This window comes from Lagopus muta, chromosome 1 (assembly GCF_023343835.1).
Source record: "Lagopus muta isolate bLagMut1 chromosome 1, bLagMut1 primary, whole genome shotgun sequence".
NCBI lineage: Eukaryota > Metazoa > Chordata > Aves > Galliformes > Phasianidae > Lagopus > Lagopus muta.
The window spans coordinates 118,566,963-118,586,738 of NC_064433.1; the positions used below are offsets into that span (position 1 = coordinate 118,566,963).

Here is a 19,776-nt window from a genome sequence, read left to right on the forward strand (position 1 = left end):
CTTACATAATAAAACATGAGGCATTACTTTCAGAGCAGCACTCAAACATACGTATATACATACAAGTCTGTTTTGCTGTTGATAATATGAACAACTAAAAAAACAAATTATATTTAAAGGTTTCTAAGTTCACATTTTTTGTGTGGCCCCATAAATACTAGTGAATGGCAGTGTGTTTTCTTTTTATTTTGTATATAATAGTGAGTACACTGTATTTCTCCTTCCTATTTTCTTAACTGTTTAAAGTAAACAAGTGTGCATCTGAATTCATCTTTTCATAGTGTATCACTAAGATGCAGCACTTTTCTTACTTTGTTCTTGAGAAATCTGCAAAAATAATGCATTTGTCTGACAACATGTTTTACTGGGCTCCTTAGTTCTTGCTGAGATATGTTTTTATTTTTGTGTTTTACCTGTAACTGAAAACACTGCAATTTGAAGAAACCATAGTTTGTAGCAATAAAGTTAACTTTTTTTTTAATTTTCTCCTTTACTGACACGGTATGCCTTCATATAAAATTTTGTCTTCATCCATCAGGAAAGTCAGGAAAAAAAATTGCTGTCACTCATGTAGTTTATAAGAAATAGGAAATAGAAATTTTTATAGGAAATCTCAGGTCACAGTCAGTTTGTTCTATATACTGTGTCCAGTGGCCACTGAGAGTTTTTGTGGAAGGTGCTCCTTCATGACAGAAAGAATGCATTGATAGTCTTTGTGCTTTGTGTTAATGTCCTCTTACTCGCTTTGTTGTGGAGTGCAGTACATGCTGGTCGTCCAGCTGCTCTTCTAAATGTTCTAGCTTTGTTCATCAAGTCACTTTGGAAAGATGAATTGTGGTTATGTTTTTAACCAAGCTTTAGATATATTTGTTTTTCTCTAAGCAGCTGATCTCTCAGGCTATCTTCCTAGAGCTGGAGTTGTTTTGCATTGCAGCAGTAGGGCAAAGATTTTCACCACGTAACACTGCAGGTTTTTGTTGTATTTATCTGTTCTCTGTTCTTCAGTAACACTGCTTTACTTAAAATGATACTGTTAAGCTTTGGCATCAGTATTCTTTGATTGCATGTTACAGTATAGCTCAGTGAACAGACTTGATACCGAGTGAGAATGCAAAGAAATAACTGCATATAAAATGCATAAGAATTCACCTGCTAAAGAGGCATAATAATCAGGGTAACAGCAGATGGCTTTTACCATTATACTGCTGGTCCTGGTCTGCATGTAGTATATTACTGAAGAGTTCTTAACATATGTCGTATGTGGTTCCTTTCTTACACCTTCTAGAATGTATTTTATCTTGCTAGAAGAATGGATCTTGCTTGATGTCATTTGTTTAAAACTTTGTTTAAAGATGGATCAAAACAAATTACAACAGTTTGTAAGTTGTTATCCTGTAATTATTTTCTGCTTTTTTTTTACATCTTTTTTTTTTTTTTTTTTAACATTTTTGCATCCTCTACTGAAGTTACTAAGTCAATACTTAAAATATTGTACTTCTCAAAACAGAGCAAGCTGGAATTACACATTTACATGACTGACAGCAGTTTTGCTGTGTTTCTGATGTCTGAAGACAATTTCTCAATGAAGCTATTTTGTGTGAATACAGATTTGCTGATTTGTAAAGGGCAGGGGAAATGCAAAATTAATTCTTAGCTTAATATGTTTGTGTGTTATTAAATATTTTTGTTTTATAGGGCCAAACTTGGAATGCCCCAGTTCTTGAGTCCCGAAGCGCAGAGTCTTCTGCGGATGCTCTTCAAAAGGAACCCAGCCAACAGATTAGGTAAAGTGTTTAATGGAATGTTTTAAATTGGATCATAAAATTGATAACATAATAATTATACTGACTAAATATGTATGCAGCTTCTTGCTTAAAATAAGCTTCGAAGCAAAAACATAGCTTGCCTGTTTGCTTTTCTGATGATCAGCCAAACATCATCTTTTGTATTTCTAAAACAAAAATACAGTAGTAATGAGAAACAATTTTCTAGTAATCCTTTTGACCAAGAAAATAATTATTCCTTTAAAAAAGGAGCAGGTCCAGATGGAGTGGAAGAAATTAAGAGACATCCATTCTTTTCCAAAATAGATTGGAATGTGAGTATCTAATTTGAAAAAAAAAAAAAATAGTAATTAAACTTCTTAATTAAGAAGTATTTGTTGGTGTCATGCAACTTTTCAATTCACTCCGACCTACCTTTCTCTTCAGAAATTGTACAGAAGAGAAATTCATCCTCCTTTTAAACCTGCAACTGGCAGACCTGAAGATACATTTTATTTTGATCCTGAATTCACAGCAAAAACTCCAAAAGGTAAAAAAAGAAGAATGCAACAATTTATGTATTTAAAAATTAGAAATACTGTTCCTGTTGGCTGTGTCTTGTTCTTGCAGGTTTTGCTGGGCTAAACAATTACTGAAAGATATTTCATACTTCATGAACGTTTTTACAGTTTTGAGTGCTATTGAGTTGTCCTACGTAAAAATTGAAGTAATCCTCACCTAGAAAACATACAGATATATTTAATTTTTCTATCTAAATCCCAAGTAATCACTGTTAATTTAAAGATTATTCACATTCATCTCTTGAATGCAATACCCTGTGGTACCATTTAATTGTGATGGTGTCCTTACATACTGTGCATGTATGGAAACTTAGTAATTTCAAACTTTGTGTATTAAACTTGCTGTTTCAGAGCAGTCTGATTCTGCATAGTTTGACAAAGACCCATTCAGAATATGATAGAAATTCAGAGAGTTACCAAATTTGTGTACTCTTTCTCCATAAGTATAAATATGCTGCTGTATGGAAATATTTTCTGCACAGTACCATTTTTTTATTTTAAAATATTATCTGTCAGTATTTCAATCTTTGCAGTATTTGATTATCTATCAATTATGGCTACAATTAAGATGTGGAAATAATTGAGCACTTGTAGTTTAGTACTGAAAAATACATTATACAAATTGTAGGTTACGTACTTCATATAATAAAGTTGTATTTTGCTCTTCAGTATAGCCTAACTGCATCTCTTCATTTTAAAAATTATGCTTTGTAAGTAGATAATGTGTTTTTCAGATTCGCCTGGTATTCCACCGAGTGCTAATGCACATCAGCTTTTTCGTGGATTTAGTTTTGTAGCTATTGCATCAGATGATGAAAGTCAATCAATGCAGACAGTTGGAGTGCATTCAATTGTCCAGGTGAGTACATGAGTATCAGAGGGGAAAAAAAAAAGTCAATTATGTAGTGTTATCCTCTCTTGATGGAGGGGGGATGTTTCCTCCATCGTAAAATGAGGTACCATGGCAATATCGTTATCAGCTTTATCCAATAAAAGTAAGGATCAGATTACTTTATTCAAGCAAGATCTCTGAAAGTGCAGGACCTTTTTCATTTCTGAGCATATGTGAGTGTGAGCAAGCTTCAATCCATAAATGAAAACATTCTATCCTTCAAACTGTAGTTAGTCTTTGATATCAAGCCGTGATTATGTGGTGAAAAAGAATATAGGCAGCTCCATCATTTTGTTCTACAGCCCAAAATATTGATTCCTATAATTCAGGTAGGAAGCACTGGAATACAATTGAAAATTCTGCCTAGATGTTGTGGACTGCTCTGTATTTTAGGAATATATTCAGCCTCTCTCGAACCAGTTTAAATTAAATGTGGTAAGCTGTGACGTTTTGTGACTGTTTGTTTATCTTACAAGTCAATGTTGCAGTACGCACGAGCTTTGGCTTCCTGCTGGTTTTAGGATTACTCCAATAGCGTCTCCTACATTAGTAATTGTGAGATAGTTAATTTTAATAGCCTAAAGTGGCTGCTATTTTTATACATTCTTCTACTTCCGGTCCTGTTTATTTTTGGACAGCAAAGCTTTAGCTAGGTGCAGTCCTGTGTGAAGCAAGAAAGGGGGCTTCATGCTTGACTGAGGAAGAGGCGTGCTTTGCCTCCTTGTAAGTCTGAGATCGTTCTAAAAGCACGCACTGGGCAGTTTGCAGTCAGCAGGATGTAAGTTACTAAGGAAAACTTACTGGTGGCCTAAGCTGTGGTGAAAACTTCTTATTGATTGGTAGGAACAAAATGGCATGCAATGTGATCAGATTTTCTTATATTTTTAATGTAGCTGAGTGGCTATTATTTCTTCAGTCTTTTTACTCTGGAGTAGTTGCAATATGCTTGTTTGTGCGCATTACCTGTTTCACTTAAAATGAAATGTTGAATTTAAGGGGATCCCCTTTTATTCTAAAAGGCTGTTTGATTTGGTATGCATGTCAGAATGACTGCTGGTCCAGAAGTCTTGCTAACAGTTACCAAAATCTTCTATGTGCTCCTTCTTTCCCACATACTTTTGTGGATGACGTTCTTTTTCTTTGTATATGATTTCCTTCTCTTGTAAAAGTCTCTCTCTGGTGCTCTGTGCCCCTCAACCACTTCCTCACTCATATTTCCTCTTTTCTCTGCAGCAGGATACCCAGATGGTTTCCTGCAAATGCTTTGCATCCTTTGCACAAACTCCTTATACCAGAAAGCCATTTCCTTCCCTTACAAAATTGGAACACTTCTCCTTTATGCTTTTAATTTCTGTGAAAGGATTTTTGATTGTTGTTCCATGAAATTTCCAATTAATATAATATTGAATAACACCTGAAATTTCTAGCTGACATTTCACATGTAGACAAAAGGTTCATCTATTTAAGTGATGGAAACAATTATGTTTTTTTATCGCTAACTGTAGTCCTCTAATCTTTTTTTGTCTAAGAGATTTTATCCATAAATAAATAGATCCATAAACAGAAAATTGCATTTTCAATTTGGCAAGTACATCATTTACGATGTATGAGATAAATTATAGATACTAACATCGAACAGAAGGTAGTGTCTGTTGAAAACGCTTTCATCTAGCATAGCCATCAGTTTAAGATTTGAAACAAGTCACTAAGGATTCAAAAACTTAATGTAGATATCAGTTATTCGTTTAGAAAATTGATCAATTGATAATGTTATTTTGGTAGCAGTTGCACAGGAACAGCATTCAGTTTACTGATGGATATGAAGTAAAAGAAGATATTGGAGTTGGATCTTACTCTATCTGCAAGAGATGTGTTCACAAGGCTTCAAACATGGAATATGCTGTAAAGGTAACTACTTTGTTATAAAACAAACTTTTTGGGATTTAGCATCATAAATGTAGGGTGTTGTAGACTTGTTTACTGTAGAGAACATATAATATTAAAATAATGTTCTTAACAGGTGCAGATTTTAGATGTAAATATGAATTATACTCGTCAAGCAAACAGAATAATTAGTGGCAAATTGTTATATAGACCTACGCTAGTTTTGTTATCTGTATGCTAATTTGGGTGATGAAAAGTAATCTTCAGTCCTTGAGACTGTGTAATTACAATGAAATTGATGGGAGTAACATGATAACTTTTAGTAGAAAATGTACTGCAGAAAAGCTTACATTTCTTTCCATCATTTAAAAAGCTATAGTAGATTGCTTTTATTTAAACATAATTGTATGGAGGTTTTTTTTTTTTTGCTTCTAAAGTAGATTCATAAATTGTTAGATACGAATTCATAATAGCTGTGTATCTTCCTGAGTGAAATTCAACTCCTTCTTTGCTTGCTAATTTTTAACAAGATTTCTAATGTTATTTTAATATAATTCTGTCAGGCTCTGTAGTAGTTCTTTGAAGACATCAGCTTCTTAATAGCTGAAATCAACAGAATTCACACAAGGGCAATAAGTCTGTTTTTATTGTCTTTCTACATTACACTGTCAAACGGGATAGTTACTAAACAGAGATGTAGATTAGCAGACTTTTAAAGTAATGCTAATCCCATGCTATGAAGTAATTATTTTCTTGAATTGTTGAACAATTCACTACTTGCATATAAAATGCAGAGATGAATTCAGAATGTTTTACTATTTTCTTGTGCTTAATTTCCCTGCTGGCAAGTCTCCAAACTCAATTTGGTAGTTACATACTTGTAATTATCCTGGTTCTAGCCAAGAACAGGTATTACTTCTGTTCTTGCAATTTAGAGTAAGTTCTTGAAACTGGAGGAAAAGCACTGGCATTAATTTTCTAAGCTGTAATAGTTACTGTGTAGATTGCTTTGCTTTTCTGCTGCCTCTGTTGTGGCTTTATCCCTCAAAGAATCATGGAATGAAAAAAAAAAAGAAAAAGAAAAAGAAAAAAAACAGCATCCAGTGTGCTAGGGTGGCAGAAGAGCTTTAGGATGCCAAGAGGAAGGAGGGGTGAGATAAAGAAGACATGAGAGGAAATTCCACAGTCCAGAAGGAGAAAATGGGAGAAGGACTTCTATAAGTATATGAAGAAGAATACTTAATAAATAGAGCCAAATAATGTTTTGTTTGCATATGGAAAACTTCAGAGCCTGATAGCAATTCTTCAGAAATTCATTAAGAACTTTCATAGTAGAATGCTTGTCTGAATTAACTTTGGAATTATTTTTTTCTTCTCAACTCTCTTTTGCTGCACTAAATATTCGTTTGAGATCAGCTTTTGGAAAATCAGTTCCTTAGCACCATAAACTGGCATCTCATGTTAAGTTAGGAACTTTCTGTTTTATTAAATGATGGGTGACTGAAGTCTTTTCCACCAAACTGCATTGTGTAGTTTATCACTGTCTGAGGGATCAGCATTCATTGCTGTGTCTTGCTGTTGCAGTTTAACTCTGGTTTTTATGTTCCATACCCTTTGCCAACAGTGATAAATATTGCTTATGTGTTTCTGTGAGTAAGCACACCAAAGTGTTGCACGATATAATATTCACAAAAGAATTTTTGCTTGTGTATCTTTCTGTTCTTACAGATCATTGACAAGAGTAAAAGAGATCCAACAGAAGAGATTGAAATCCTGTTGCGCTATGGGCAGCACCCAAATATTATTACCCTGAAAGATGTAAGCGATGTTTTGAAGTCATCCTTCAGTGCATTATAATAACATGCAGCTTTTTAATGTGAGAGATGGCAAACTACATGTTTTAGGCGTGTGATTGATTTTTCAGTAACTCAAGTTTAAGATCTAATTTCATTTCAGAATCAAATTGTTACAGCACAACTTTAGTCGACTGAATTCAATTTGTACTGAAATTGCTTGCTGTCATCTTTTAAAGAAAGCTTGTATTTTTGTAGAGTATAATCTTAAGCTGCCATATAGTTTGTCCTTGAAAAATCCTAATACAGAGGACTTGATGTTTGAGACAGCATAATACTCTAATTTGTTTTCACGGACAGTAATAAGTATCTAGTATAGGGCGAAGTCTCCTAATACCTGTATGGTTACCACTTTTGTTTACCAGGTGTCTTTGCGTAGTCTTTGACTAGAGGTGTGTATCAAGCTATTTTTTCCTGTATTGTATTTGTGACTGTGGAAACGCTTCAACTGCAAGACATAACAGAAATTGAGGGAGAGAGATTTTTCATCGTGAGCACTAGATTCTGATGATCTAAGAGAAAAAGAAAATTGGATTTCTCTTTAATTATGCATTAAAGAATGAAAAATTTAAAAAGTATATAGTTAATGAAATCTTTAGTCTGCAAGAAAGTATTCTGGTCAAAACAGACCTAACCATTTCCAGAAAGCTAAGCTCAACTGAAAGTAGATTCACAGGTATTTTGAAGTCTTTAAAACAGTAGCTTATAAATATTATGGAGACGGATACTGGAGAATTCAGCCTAAAGCTTATCTACAATAGTTTTTCTTCACTTTTTTAATACTGTGTGTTCTGGCCCTTTCTTGGAAGAACAAAAGAAGTCATACACAAGCTATTCCACCATGGAGCTTACCTTATTGCAGGTTGGATATCACAGTTACAGCCCCACGTTCTGTTTGCTCTGTTTTGTGAGTTAACGTGGAACCTGCATCAGCATTCCTACTGCTTTTGGTGCTATGTGCTACGCTCACATATTCATTTATGAGGTTGTTATTGACAGGAAGATAAATACAAGGATTACTCCGAGTGCTTATCTGATGAATTATTTTTTTTTATTGAGAAGAGAGAATCTCAGGCAGCCTTGAAAAGTTGCCTGTCACACCAAATCCTTCTACTCTGTGATTAATTCTTCATCGTGGTCAGTTGTCTTACAGTAGATGCAATCTTTCATTCAAACCAGCTACAATATTCAAAGTGCAAGAAGTGACTACAGAAAAAGCCTTACACCACAGAGTGTAGATTCAGAGGAAGAGACAACTGGCTGTATTTTTTTATTATTTCTATTTCAGGGCAACTCCTTAAGCAAAGTCTGTGGAAGTATGTCTAGTGCAAAGGAAGAGGCATAGGATTCATACGCATTAGGAATTCGTATAATGTCCACTGCTGCAAAAATTTAATGTTCTCTTAATCTTACATGTATGGTGTAAATTGCTTTTACGTCCCAAACTGCAGTGGTATGCTTTCACAGGGAAAGCATAAGAAGTCTTTGGCCGTGAGACTTCAAACTCATTGAGAACATAGTATGTTATTACACAAATAAAACTTAATTTTGATTTGACTCAATTTTTCAGTCAGTTCCACACCAAAATTTAAACGTTTCTATTTTGAAATTCTGAAATAAGATACTTCAGCATTTAAGTGCGTGTCTTGGAAAGGATTATTCTACTATAAATGTTTTTCTTTTCTTATCTTCCAAGAATAAATGCAAAAATACTTGAATTTAAATGAAGGTGGACATTCTCACTTTGTTTGGCCTTCATGAAATTTAATTGTGAAAGCATTTTCATTGAAACAATGGATGCTCAGAACACCGATTTTGGTTGTTTTTTGTGATGTAGGCTTTTTTTAGGGCTTTCCTTCTGTTTGTTATTAGTGGTCTTTTTCAGGTACACAGCATATAAACAAAAGAATAAGCTTTGCTTTGCTCTGTGAATGTCCTTCTTACCTGATACCCTGCCTTTGACAGTGCCACTAGTGGATGGCTAGGAAACAATATCAGAACTGAGGAAGCACAGAGCTTCCTGCGGTCCATTACCTAGGAACTTCCTGTGACAGCCCACTATTCGTATTTTACCCTGTTTTGCTTTTTAGTTCCTATTATGTAACAGAACTTTTGACATGTTTTGAGTTATTTAAAGCATTGGCAGAAAAGATTCTTCAGAAGCTTTTTTGGAAACCTGAAAATAGCTTATCCAGTCTTCCTGTCCAAGTGCTTGTTTCTGACATTAAAAATAGACAAAGAAAAAAAAAATTCCAAATATGTTTGTGAAACCTGTATTTCACTTTATGAAACTGTTCTCTCTCCATGATATAGTACTTCTATTCAGATGCCTATATCATGTTGTTTTTACTATGGGTTTTTTTTCCAGTTTGCTTGGTAGGTGAGACATACTGACTCATCTTTAGGGTGTCTCAAGAGTTAATTTTGAAAACTGACATCATGTTTATGATCTTAACATAAGGCTGTGCATCTGACTGTGAAGGAAACTTCACAGAAGTTTTTATTCAGTACAAACAGCTTCCAGGGATTAAATGGGTGAGAGAGATCAGGGCAAGGAGAGAGGTTGAGGTAGGCTTTTGATTTTTATTTAATTTTTTAGGCAGATAAAACCATAAGAGGCTAGCAGTTGTAGCAGCCAAAGGCAAATCTGCTCATATATCCCTCTGCAGCGCTGAGATCTGTGATGTCTGTGCTTCATAGCTCCAAATGAAAGAAGTCCATTTTAGTATTTAGAACTCTATCATCCTGCTTTTTAATCCTGTGCGACATTTAAATTTGTCATGTAAACATGTTCAGATAATCGGTCATATTTAATAGGGGGGAAATTACTATTAAATGAGAACTTTAAAAAATAGTCATGTCATCTTTTTAAGGCTATCAGCTTGTAAAAGGCTGCAGAATTATCTAATGCTCTTCTTCTTGTTTAAATTGATGAGCAAAATTTTTACTAAAGAGAACAAAACCTTCTAAGCCAAGAAAAGTTCAGTTTTCAAACTGAACACAAATTGTAGTTATTCAAAGTATTAACTAGCATGTGTTTACCAGTCAGTTTAACAAAGAAATTGGAGTAGAAATTTAATTTAGCTGTTGCCTATTCCTAAATGTATTTTGCTACAACATGGATAATTATTTCTATTTAAACATAACTAGTTTTCGCTTCGCGCGTATTACAGAAGAGAACAATTCCAACGTCAGCAAGAAAAATAGGTTGAAGTAATGATACAGAACAGAGTCTAAAATGTTTCATTACAGCAGAAACCAATTTCTGAGTTAATTCAAAACCCCAGCAAAGTGGAATGAAATGCTTAACCGTAGCTTAAAATATATTTTGGTATAGTTCAGTCTGTAGTGCCCCCTGGTGATGCTGGAAATTATTTCTCAATTATTACCAAAGAAGATGAGATCCAGGCAAAAATTAAGAATTTTTCCATAATTAAAAGCATAGACTAAATGTGCATATTATTTATAGTTAGGTATAAGCTTTATGTGCAGGGCGGTGTGCAAGTTGAAGGCTTTTAAATAACAGGTTTGTGTGCATGAACTTCAAGACTGGCTTCAAGTAATCTGTGTACTCTGTTCTTTTATTTTATCTAAGTGTTTACTTGGAGTGATCTTGAAATTTTCATTGCAATTTAGTACAATAAATGCTTCTAGAATTAGCTCTAGTGTTGCTTACTTGAACTAGATTCTTTTTTGTCCAGTTTCTTCTGTGTCTTGTTTAGGTTGTTTGGTGTTTTTTTTTTTTTTTTTGTTTTTTTTCAGCAAAACTATTTTGGGGAAAAATACATTCTTATTCATATTTATCTTGAAACACACACGACTGTTTTTTCTGCTATTTCATTACTGTAGTACTTTTTTTTCACTTATGTTTATTTCTGAGGATGACCAATGTTTTTTGACTAGTGAGTGGTGTGAGAAATGTGAGAAAAGTAATTGAAATAACTTGTCTAATGGAAAAAGTGGATGTTCCTGTTCTGTGTTTCATGCAAAGATAGGAAGGAATATTTTGAAAGTTTACATCTTTATGCACTTTTTTTGCAGGTGTATGATGATGGAAAATATGTATATGTAGTAACAGAACTTATGAAAGGAGGAGAACTGCTGGATAAGATTCTAAGGCAAAAATTTTTCTCAGAAAGAGAAGCTAGTGCTGTTCTGTTCACAATAACAAAAACGGTTGAATACCTCCATGCACAAGGGGTAAGTTTTCATCTCAGAGAAAATCCTTTTAATGTTCTTCTCTTTCAGAAATGTATGCCTATATCTTTATATGTTCTCGTATGCAGTAATTAATTTCTGGTACAGTTACATTGCAGCAGGATTTCTTTTTTGTGAAATCATAACAGTCCTCATCAGGTGAGTACATGTCCAGGTAGCAGCAAGGGTGCAGCTGTTCTCTCGTCCTTCATGCATGGTTTGAGCAGTTCTGTGGAGTATTCAGATAATGATGAATAGGATATAAGAAGTAAGCCAAGATGTGATGTGGCTATTGTGTCCCTGTTCATTGCAGGGGAGTTGGACCAGATGTCCCTCAGATGTTCCTTTCAACTCTAAGAATTCTATGATTCTAAGTGGTGCTAAGAGCAGTGCTGTTGTCTAGACCTAGTAGTGTAGTCCCAACCCCATACTATAGTAGACTCTTAACATCTATCAGTTTTCACCTGTTACTCTTGTCACTTCTTTCATTTCTTGTTTCTGAAGTTTGACTTGTAACTCCTCCAATGGTAAACGAAAATTAATTTGGAAATAGAGAAAGTAGTTCAGAGATTGAGAAGGCAAGTGTGGCAATTGCATGGCAAGAATGATATGGTATGTCACATTTTGAAGTAAACAAGAAGGGGGAGGTATCAGAGAAAAGGCAGAAAGCGTGGTTACAAGGAACAAGGTGAGTTCATAACAATGCTATTATCTGAGAAAAGACGTTTCAGAATGAATAGTACTCAAATTGTTTTAAGGAACACATAATAGCTCAGCACACTTTTCTGGGAACTCTTATTTCAGCAAGTTTATGATCAAAGTTACCTGGTCCATCTTACTGTGCAAGTCATCACTTCATTAAAGCACTTGTTTGTGAGTAGTTCTTTGAGCCTACGTGCACTAAGAATCTTTGGCCAGCAGCATCCATTGCAAAGTATGAGTAAACCCCTTCCTGTGGGGTTCCTTCTAACCACATGTGGACAGAAAAGACCTACTGTCTTCATGTCAAGAAGATTTGGATTCTTTCTTCTAGCATCCAGAGTAGCTCACTTTAATATGGTATTAGTAATCTGAACAGATTCTGAATCTGTGTGTGGTCTCTGCAACGCTTCCTAGAGGGATCCCCTCATGGGCATGCAGAGGATACATTTGAGCGGAAAACTTAACTAAGCACGTAAAGAAATCTTCCTCTTCAGATTAAGTAATAGTTCCAACTCACCCAAACCATTGTAAAAGTATTATGGCTTATGTAGAATAGCTAAGTGCTGGCACAGCAGACACAATAAAAGCCACAAGCAGGAAGTATCATGTCTTGGAGCAAAATACTTCTGCATGTTGGTAATGAGTGACAATGATAATCAAAACATGATGCTAGGAAATAACTGGAATGCTGGAGTGTCCTTAATATTGTTTTGCTGTTGTCTCTTGCTGTAATATAAAATGTCATTTCTGGTTGAAATGTTAATCTACACAATGTGACATCTTTTTAAAATTTGCTTTTGGGAAAGCAGAATTGCACAAGAAGGTACTTTATTCTTTAACATCTATGTTGCTTTATTTGTGGGGTTTGGATTTGAACTACACTGTTACTCTTTCTTGCGCTGAATTGCTTCCCTTTATTAAAACAAAAACAGAAACAAAGCAAAACAAAAACACACAAAAAAAAAAAACAACCCAGTCTGTGAAATCCACAGTTCTGTGCTGCCTTTATTGCCCACTTCTTCCTCTTATGATTTATTTCAAAAAAATAAACAAGAACAACTAGAATAAAACTAGAGTAACTTTTCTTCTGCCTCTCTTGGATCAGAGTAAAATGTAGAGTAAAAGTATTTCTAATCTCCAGAAAATGAGGCTGTCAGGAGTCAGTTCTTTCATACATTGACATCTCAAGCCATGTTCCCCTTGGTGTTCTACAACTCTAATTCCTTAAGGAAGTTTTTACTTTTTGTCTTCAAAGATGCTTATTTCTATAATTTTAAATCTTTTGTTAAATCTAGGAATATCGAAGTTTACATGCTTAGAAAAGTCTCTACTATGTAGACTCACTCTTAAGTGGCTGTAGGATCTGCAGACCCTCTGCAGTCTTTTACTACTTCATCTTGTATTTCCTGAAACATTGCTAGCGTATAGTTTGTAATCTGTGTAGCTTACTGTTAGGAATTTTATGAAACGTTAGCTCATTCGGAGATGATAATATTCTGTATTAAAATTGCTCCTCAGTCAGTACGTAGGTGTTTGCATTGAGATTATTCAATTTAGATAATCTAAATTATAGAAAGTTACTCCAGTAGTAACTGATGTGTAGTTATATGGTAGAGTGGTGCTCCAGTAGCTGCAGAAATTCATTACTTCAAAAGATACTACTAGCCAGAGAATCACAGCATCATGGAATGCTTTTTGTAGGAAGGGATTCCTAAGATCATGTAGTTCCAACCTCCCTGCTATGTGCAGGGTTGCCAACCACCAGACCAGGCTGCCCAGAGCCACATCCAGCCTGGCCTTGAATGCCTCCAGGGATGGGGCATCCACAGCCTCCTTGGGCAACCTGTTCCAGTGCGTCACCACCCTCACAGTGTAGAATTTCTTCCTAATATCTATTTTAATATCTATTTTATATCTTTTTTATATTTTATATTTTTTTTTTATCTTTTAATATCTATTTAATATCTATTTTATCTATTTATCTATCTAGGTTGTCCATAGAGATCTGAAACCCAGCAATATTCTTTATGTTGATGAATCTGGTAATCCAGAATCAATTCGAATTTGTGATTTTGGCTTTGCAAAACAATTACGAGCAGAAAATGGCCTTCTGATGACTCCGTGTTATACAGCAAATTTTGTTGCACCAGAGGTAAACACAACGATGGCTTATACACCTTGATTTCTTTTGATGGGAACACACCTAGTTAGGTGTTTGTTCCGTTCTTCTGCAGCAAATGAAATAACTTAAAAGCATTTAAGAATCTGAGATCTTGGTATTCTAATAGCATAACCAAAGCATTTCTAAGCGCTTTTTTGTAGAAAAAATATTTGTCTCCCTCAGGTTTTAAAGAGGCAAGGTTATGATGCTGCGTGTGACATTTGGAGTCTTGGTGTTCTGCTTTATACTATGCTTACTGGGTAAGGGTTTTTCGTTTGTTCACTTCCTTTGCTCTGTAATAGCAAACAAGAACAGTGTGTGTGAGCCCACTGTGACTGTGTTTCTAGAGGAGCACTGATTAATCTCAATTACAACTTTACCTTCAATAGAATTTGCAGGAACTGATGCCTCGTCTGTTTCAGGTGTTTAAATTCTGCTTTATTGTGATTTAGGTGTGAAAATTGTTTTGTTTATTTTTCCATGTTAGAGTTAGCTGATTAAACAGCATATATTTTGAAGGCGATACGTTGCAAGTGCAATTGCAGTGCTTTTAAAGCATAGTTGTGAGGAAAAACCAGCTACTGGATAGTTTGAAGTGATGTTCTTAAGGAATAATAAATGCAGTAGAAATACATTTATGTTTGCAAAAGAAATGCTTTGTATAAAAGGTGATAAATAACTAATCCAGCAGTGGTTCCACGAGTTTAAAAGATAGCTGCTGTTGCACTTGCTAAGTAGGTTATTTTATGCTGGTTTTTTTTTCCTATTAATCTTTTTTTTTTTTTTTTTTTTTTTTTAATTGTTTGGTTAAATAGCTACACTCCTTTTGCAAATGGTCCTGATGATACTCCAGAGGAGATCTTGGCCCGGATAGGTAGTGGAAAATTCTCCCTGAGCGGTGGTTATTGGAACACCGTTTCAGATACAGCCAAGGCAAGTATATTTGCTTTTTTCTGTGAGAGATTAGAAATATACTTCAATTAAATACACTGCTGATGATGTATGTGTCATATCATATATTATAAATATTACCCACTGCTATTTTTAACTACTGAGCTGATTTTTTTTTTTAGAATTTTTTCTGTTTGTGATCCTTTTCTGTTTCAACAGTCACTTGCATGTAGGATGAAAATTAGATGTGCCTTATACTATAGCTGTTAACAAGCATCCTTAGAAAGATGGTGTATTTTCATACATGTGCAATCGCCTATGTCAAGAAAGGCTGTAATTAAATTTCATGTCAAAAAATGACATTCAAAAATATTTCAGAAATCCGAAATTGGGATACTGAAAATATTGTAATAATTACTGTATGTCCCACTGGTTTAGACTAGGAAAAATTAATATTGTCACATTTGTGTTTGGGCTAGTTCTTCAGAGTTACCCGAGGCAGTTCATCTCGTACTCTCTTATTAGGACTTGAGCTGTTTATTCTCTTTAGTACTAACGTTCAACCTTCAGCTTGCACAGCTGTTAGAAGACTATTGGATGCAGGTGAGATATGCAAGGGGAAGGGTCATCTCTATTTTCTGTTATTTTTCCACCTGTGTTGCCTAATTAACTTACATAACGAAATGACATAATGTTAGCATCGTCAGGCAGCTTTTCACGTGCTTCAAAATGATGTTATGAACAAATGTTTATGCTACTGAAATTTTTCGATTTTGACCTGTTATCATTTTTAAAGCTGGAGTGCTGCTGCAACTTAGATTGTCTCCTTGTACGTTACTGACAGGACCTTGTTTCAAAAATGCTTCATGTTGACCCGCATCAAAGACTGACTGCAGCCCAAGTTCTTAGCCATCCCTGGATAGTTCACTGTGACCAGTTGCCTCAATACCAGCTGAACAGGCAGGATGCTCCCCATTTAGTGAAGGCAAGTAGATATTTGTTTGTCTAACTGGCCAAAATCAGAGTAAACAGATTGTTTTTTTTTTTTAATTACTGTAGAATTTTCTCTAATTTTAAAAATTATGACTACAAATTGCTTTCAGACAGAGTGATCTTATAACAGTAACTCATTTGCTGTGAGTAAATCCAATGTTTGATGGAGACTTACGTTTTCTTCAAGTTAGTACACTTGAACTAGTCAACTTATCTTCCTTAAGAAACAAGGATAGAAATCATTTTTCTGATAGTGAAAATGTTGTTAGGGACTATAGGGAGCTATAAAAAATAGTTTAGTTTTGAAGTTTCAGAGAAGTGTGTCATTGACTAATGGGAAATGAAATAATTCACAACCACAGTATAAGATAGAGAAGGGGAGTTGAAATGGCAGTGCTAATATGATATCTGTTCCATACACCATGGCCTGAAACATGACTTGGTTTGTGGCCATGTTACAGTTTCTCACTTTGAAGGAGCTGTGGGTAACCAGAAGTTTAATTCTACTCCTCTGTAGGACTGAAGGTACAATGAAATATATTAAAAAAAAAAAAAAAAGCAACAAAAAAGGAATCTGAAAAATATAATTATGATGTAATAATATAATCCCTCTGTGTAAGTTATTAGGAATTTCTGGCATCCAAAATCACAAGTGGAAAGCGGAGCAGATTCTGATCCCATGGCTCACAACTTTGAGGTTTTCAAAAGCCAGTAAAATCATGTGCTGAGTAATGTGGGTGACTTTTAAATATCATGTTGAAAATGTAAATGGTTGTGCAAAGGACAAGCAGGGACAACCCGCTGATGGGATTGAATTCCCTAACTATCTCATAAAGAACAGAGAAAATTTAGTTTTCCTGTACTCCTTTTACATTCTGGGTCCTTTTTTTTTTTAATCAGGATACGATAGCTTCAGATTGATCTGAAAACTATTACACTACAAAACTCACAGCACTGCTGCTGTTTGAACAATGCAGCAGTGTGTTTCTGTTTTGTAGGTGAAAATAAGACTAGAATTTAAAACTTGTCGTCAGTCTCTGACACTTACTGCTGTGCAATCTCTGATGTGAATGATACACATAATGAACTCTTCTTGCTTTTCCTCTCTGACATTCTCACAACAGGGTGCAATGGCAGCAACTTACTCTGCTTTGAATCGTAATCAGTCACCAGTTTTGGAGCCAGTTGGCCGATCTACCCTTGCTCAGAGGAGAGGTATAAAAAAGATTACCTCAACAGCCCTGTGAAGTGACCTCAACCAGATATTTGGTACCTTGGTATAAGATGATAGCACAAATCATGGCGACAGGTAGCACATATCTCACAGATACCTGCAAGCACACTCTGTCCCAGCTGGTACCTATAATGCTGCTGCTCCTGCTGCTGCTACTGCTTTCATCTACTCTCGCTTTAAACTGTTGATGGCAAGTTACTGATCTTACTGGAGCTTCAAATGGAGTGAAAAGTGGAAACACAATGGAAACAATCATGTCCACAATTGAATAAACCAGAAGAATTACGAATACCACCTCTGTCAAAAATACACTGAATAAAGCACTCTGCACCACATAGCATTATTTTTATAAGGAATATTTTTGTCCCCTGAAACATTCTTTGTTACAGGTAGAGATGGACAGTTTGTGTTAAGCACTTAGCTTAAACTATCTGTTTATATTAGCACTATATACTTTGTGCCATCTGACATTTTGTATGTTTTTGTAAACAGTTCATGAGCAGCACTTTTCTGTGCTGTTTTCTTTAATGTATACATGCCTTGTTTTACTTAGATATTATTAATCATTTTAACAATTAAGTCTGATTAAACAGTTCACCTGGATTAATCAGTAATGTTGGACAGCTCTAAAAGAAGCCTGACTGTTAAACAGCTATTGAATGTAATACTACGAATATGTATTTCTCTTGCCTATGTTTTTTCTACATTTCCATGTTTTTGACGCTGCATGTCATGTTAGGAAAATCAGGATGCTGTTTATAGTATTCAAAATTCAAACAGTGCATCTCTCACCATACTATCTATACGTAGATGATATAATGGAGAAAAAAGATAACTTGTTCCGTATTTCACTGTCTTTTGCCCCCACCTCCTCCCTTTTATTTCCCCCCATCTAATTTCTGGACTCAGGAATCATTGCTGAATACTTTCTGATAGAGGACAGTCCTATATTGTTTATGCTTATAATCTGTTGTTAATATTTTAGCTCTATTCTGTGACTTTCGTTTAAGCTGCAGAGGATTTGTTCAATGAATCTTGGCATTATAGAGAAAAAAAGGCAGCATCAAAGATAAAGCAAAACATGATGTCCACTAGTAAGCCCAGAAAAAGTAGGTTTATACTGCATTTGTTACAGTTGCCAAACCAGTGACTCCAATGTTCTGTTGGCTTTTCTCTGTTGTTTTTTTTATCCTCAGATCACTTCGATAGGCAAAATAAAATGAGAGGAGAATCATCCTGATCTGTATGTGCTAAGAAAGGGTCATTATAATTAACTATGAAACATTGTCCCAGTCAGATTCATGTATTACCTGTAATTGTTAAGGAATCAGTTCTAGAAACAACGGCAGTTAAATTATTGTAGATTCTAGAAATGTAAGCACACAGCTCTTCATGGCAATTAGTATTTTTCCCTCGGTGCTCTAGCACTGCAGTTTCCTTCAGCTGTATGGATGCATCTGCCCTTTGTTCAAGAAACATCTTTGACCAGAGGCTGAAAAACGCTATCTTGATTTGTATTTTTTTTTTTTTCTTTTGCTTGACAGTGTCTGCATTTCCAGAGGTATTTAGTAAAAACCTTTTTGCCTTTCAGATGACATGTTTTCAGTTCTGTAACTGATTGTAAGACAGGCATATCACATCCTAGAAACTACACCTTCTGGAGCTGTTTTAAAGCAGATGTTAACCCGAAGATTGTCATGTCTAGCCAGCAAGTTATTTAAAATGAGTCCTGTTGGAATGAGGGGGTTGGCAGTACTTTGTGTGTCAATAATGACATTTCAGCTCAGGAAGGAATTTCTCCCATGTTCTCAGAGTGCACATACATAGGTAGCTGGTGCAGAAGAGGCCAAAAGGAAGTATTAAGATGCTTCTCTATTGGCAACGTCTATGTTAAAAAAATACAAAATTTTCACTAGTTTCATTTCAGCAATATTTTGTGGCCCTTAGGCTCACTGGCCATGAGCCAAACAGACAAGCAGTGTTGACTGCTACATTTTTAGATACCCACATTCTCATGTAAATTGGTCCTTTAATCTAGACCATCTTGTATATAGCAGCACAAGATGGACCTTTAAATGCCAGTAAAACAGTTCAGTGTGTAACAGCTTGAGTGAGTTGAAGTCTGGAGTTACTGTATTTTAAGTTATTTTCTAAACCAAGGTGGAAGTGGCCCATCTTCACGGGTGAGATGTTTGTCAGGCTTGGCTCATGTGTTTTAAGTACCTTACCTCTGGTTTTGGAGCCGTGCTCACAACTGTCACGCTTTGTTTTGTAGCTGCAGTTATTAGAAGCTACAGAGAAATCCACGTAATGCTTTGAATCCTTGCACCTTTCTTTTAGAACTTGAGCGTGTGACACTGTGTACATTCATTGCTGGACTGCTGGGTGGTGCAAAGCTAGCAGCCGTCTGTAGGATACCAAGCTGTGGTGTATTAGAAAAAGGAGAACTGCAGATACAGGTGGGTTTTCCCACCTGTCATATTTCATTTGAGATTACCACTTACTATACTTGAGAGCATGAGAGAACAGAGGGGAGAGAGCAGTTGCAGTAGTTATGAAATGCCATCTATATCCAGTAAGGGCAAAGTTCTTGATTCATCATTACTATAGCATTGAAAAACTCCT

At 35.3% G+C, this 19,776-nt stretch overlaps 1 protein-coding gene across 4 annotated transcripts in view; it reads left to right on the plus strand.

The window, feature by feature from the left end:
* Positions 1-19,057, plus strand: part of RPS6KA3 (ribosomal protein S6 kinase A3) — a 67,789-nt gene extending 48,732 nt beyond the window's left edge. For 3 of the 4 annotated variants that reach the window (XM_048955260.1, XM_048955249.1, XM_048955253.1), the window contains 12 exons: positions 1,696-1,784; positions 2,034-2,098; positions 2,211-2,313; positions 3,079-3,203; positions 5,019-5,144; positions 6,849-6,938; positions 11,015-11,173; positions 13,863-14,024; positions 14,217-14,293; positions 14,849-14,966; positions 15,769-15,909; positions 17,042-19,057. In XM_048955260.1, coding sequence (XP_048811217.1) covers positions 1,696-1,784; positions 2,034-2,098; positions 2,211-2,313; positions 3,079-3,203; positions 5,019-5,144; positions 6,849-6,938; positions 11,015-11,173; positions 13,863-14,024; positions 14,217-14,293; positions 14,849-14,966; positions 15,769-15,909; positions 17,042-17,164 — 1,378 coding nt within the window. In that variant the 3' untranslated portion in view covers positions 17,165-19,057. The remainder of the gene's footprint in view (positions 1-1,695; positions 1,785-2,033; positions 2,099-2,210; positions 2,314-3,078; positions 3,204-5,018; positions 5,145-6,848; positions 6,939-11,014; positions 11,174-13,862; positions 14,025-14,216; positions 14,294-14,848; positions 14,967-15,768; positions 15,910-17,041) is intronic. The other variant, XM_048955267.1, reaches the window with a different exon arrangement.
* The last annotated feature ends 719 nt before the right edge of the window (positions 19,058-19,776 follow it).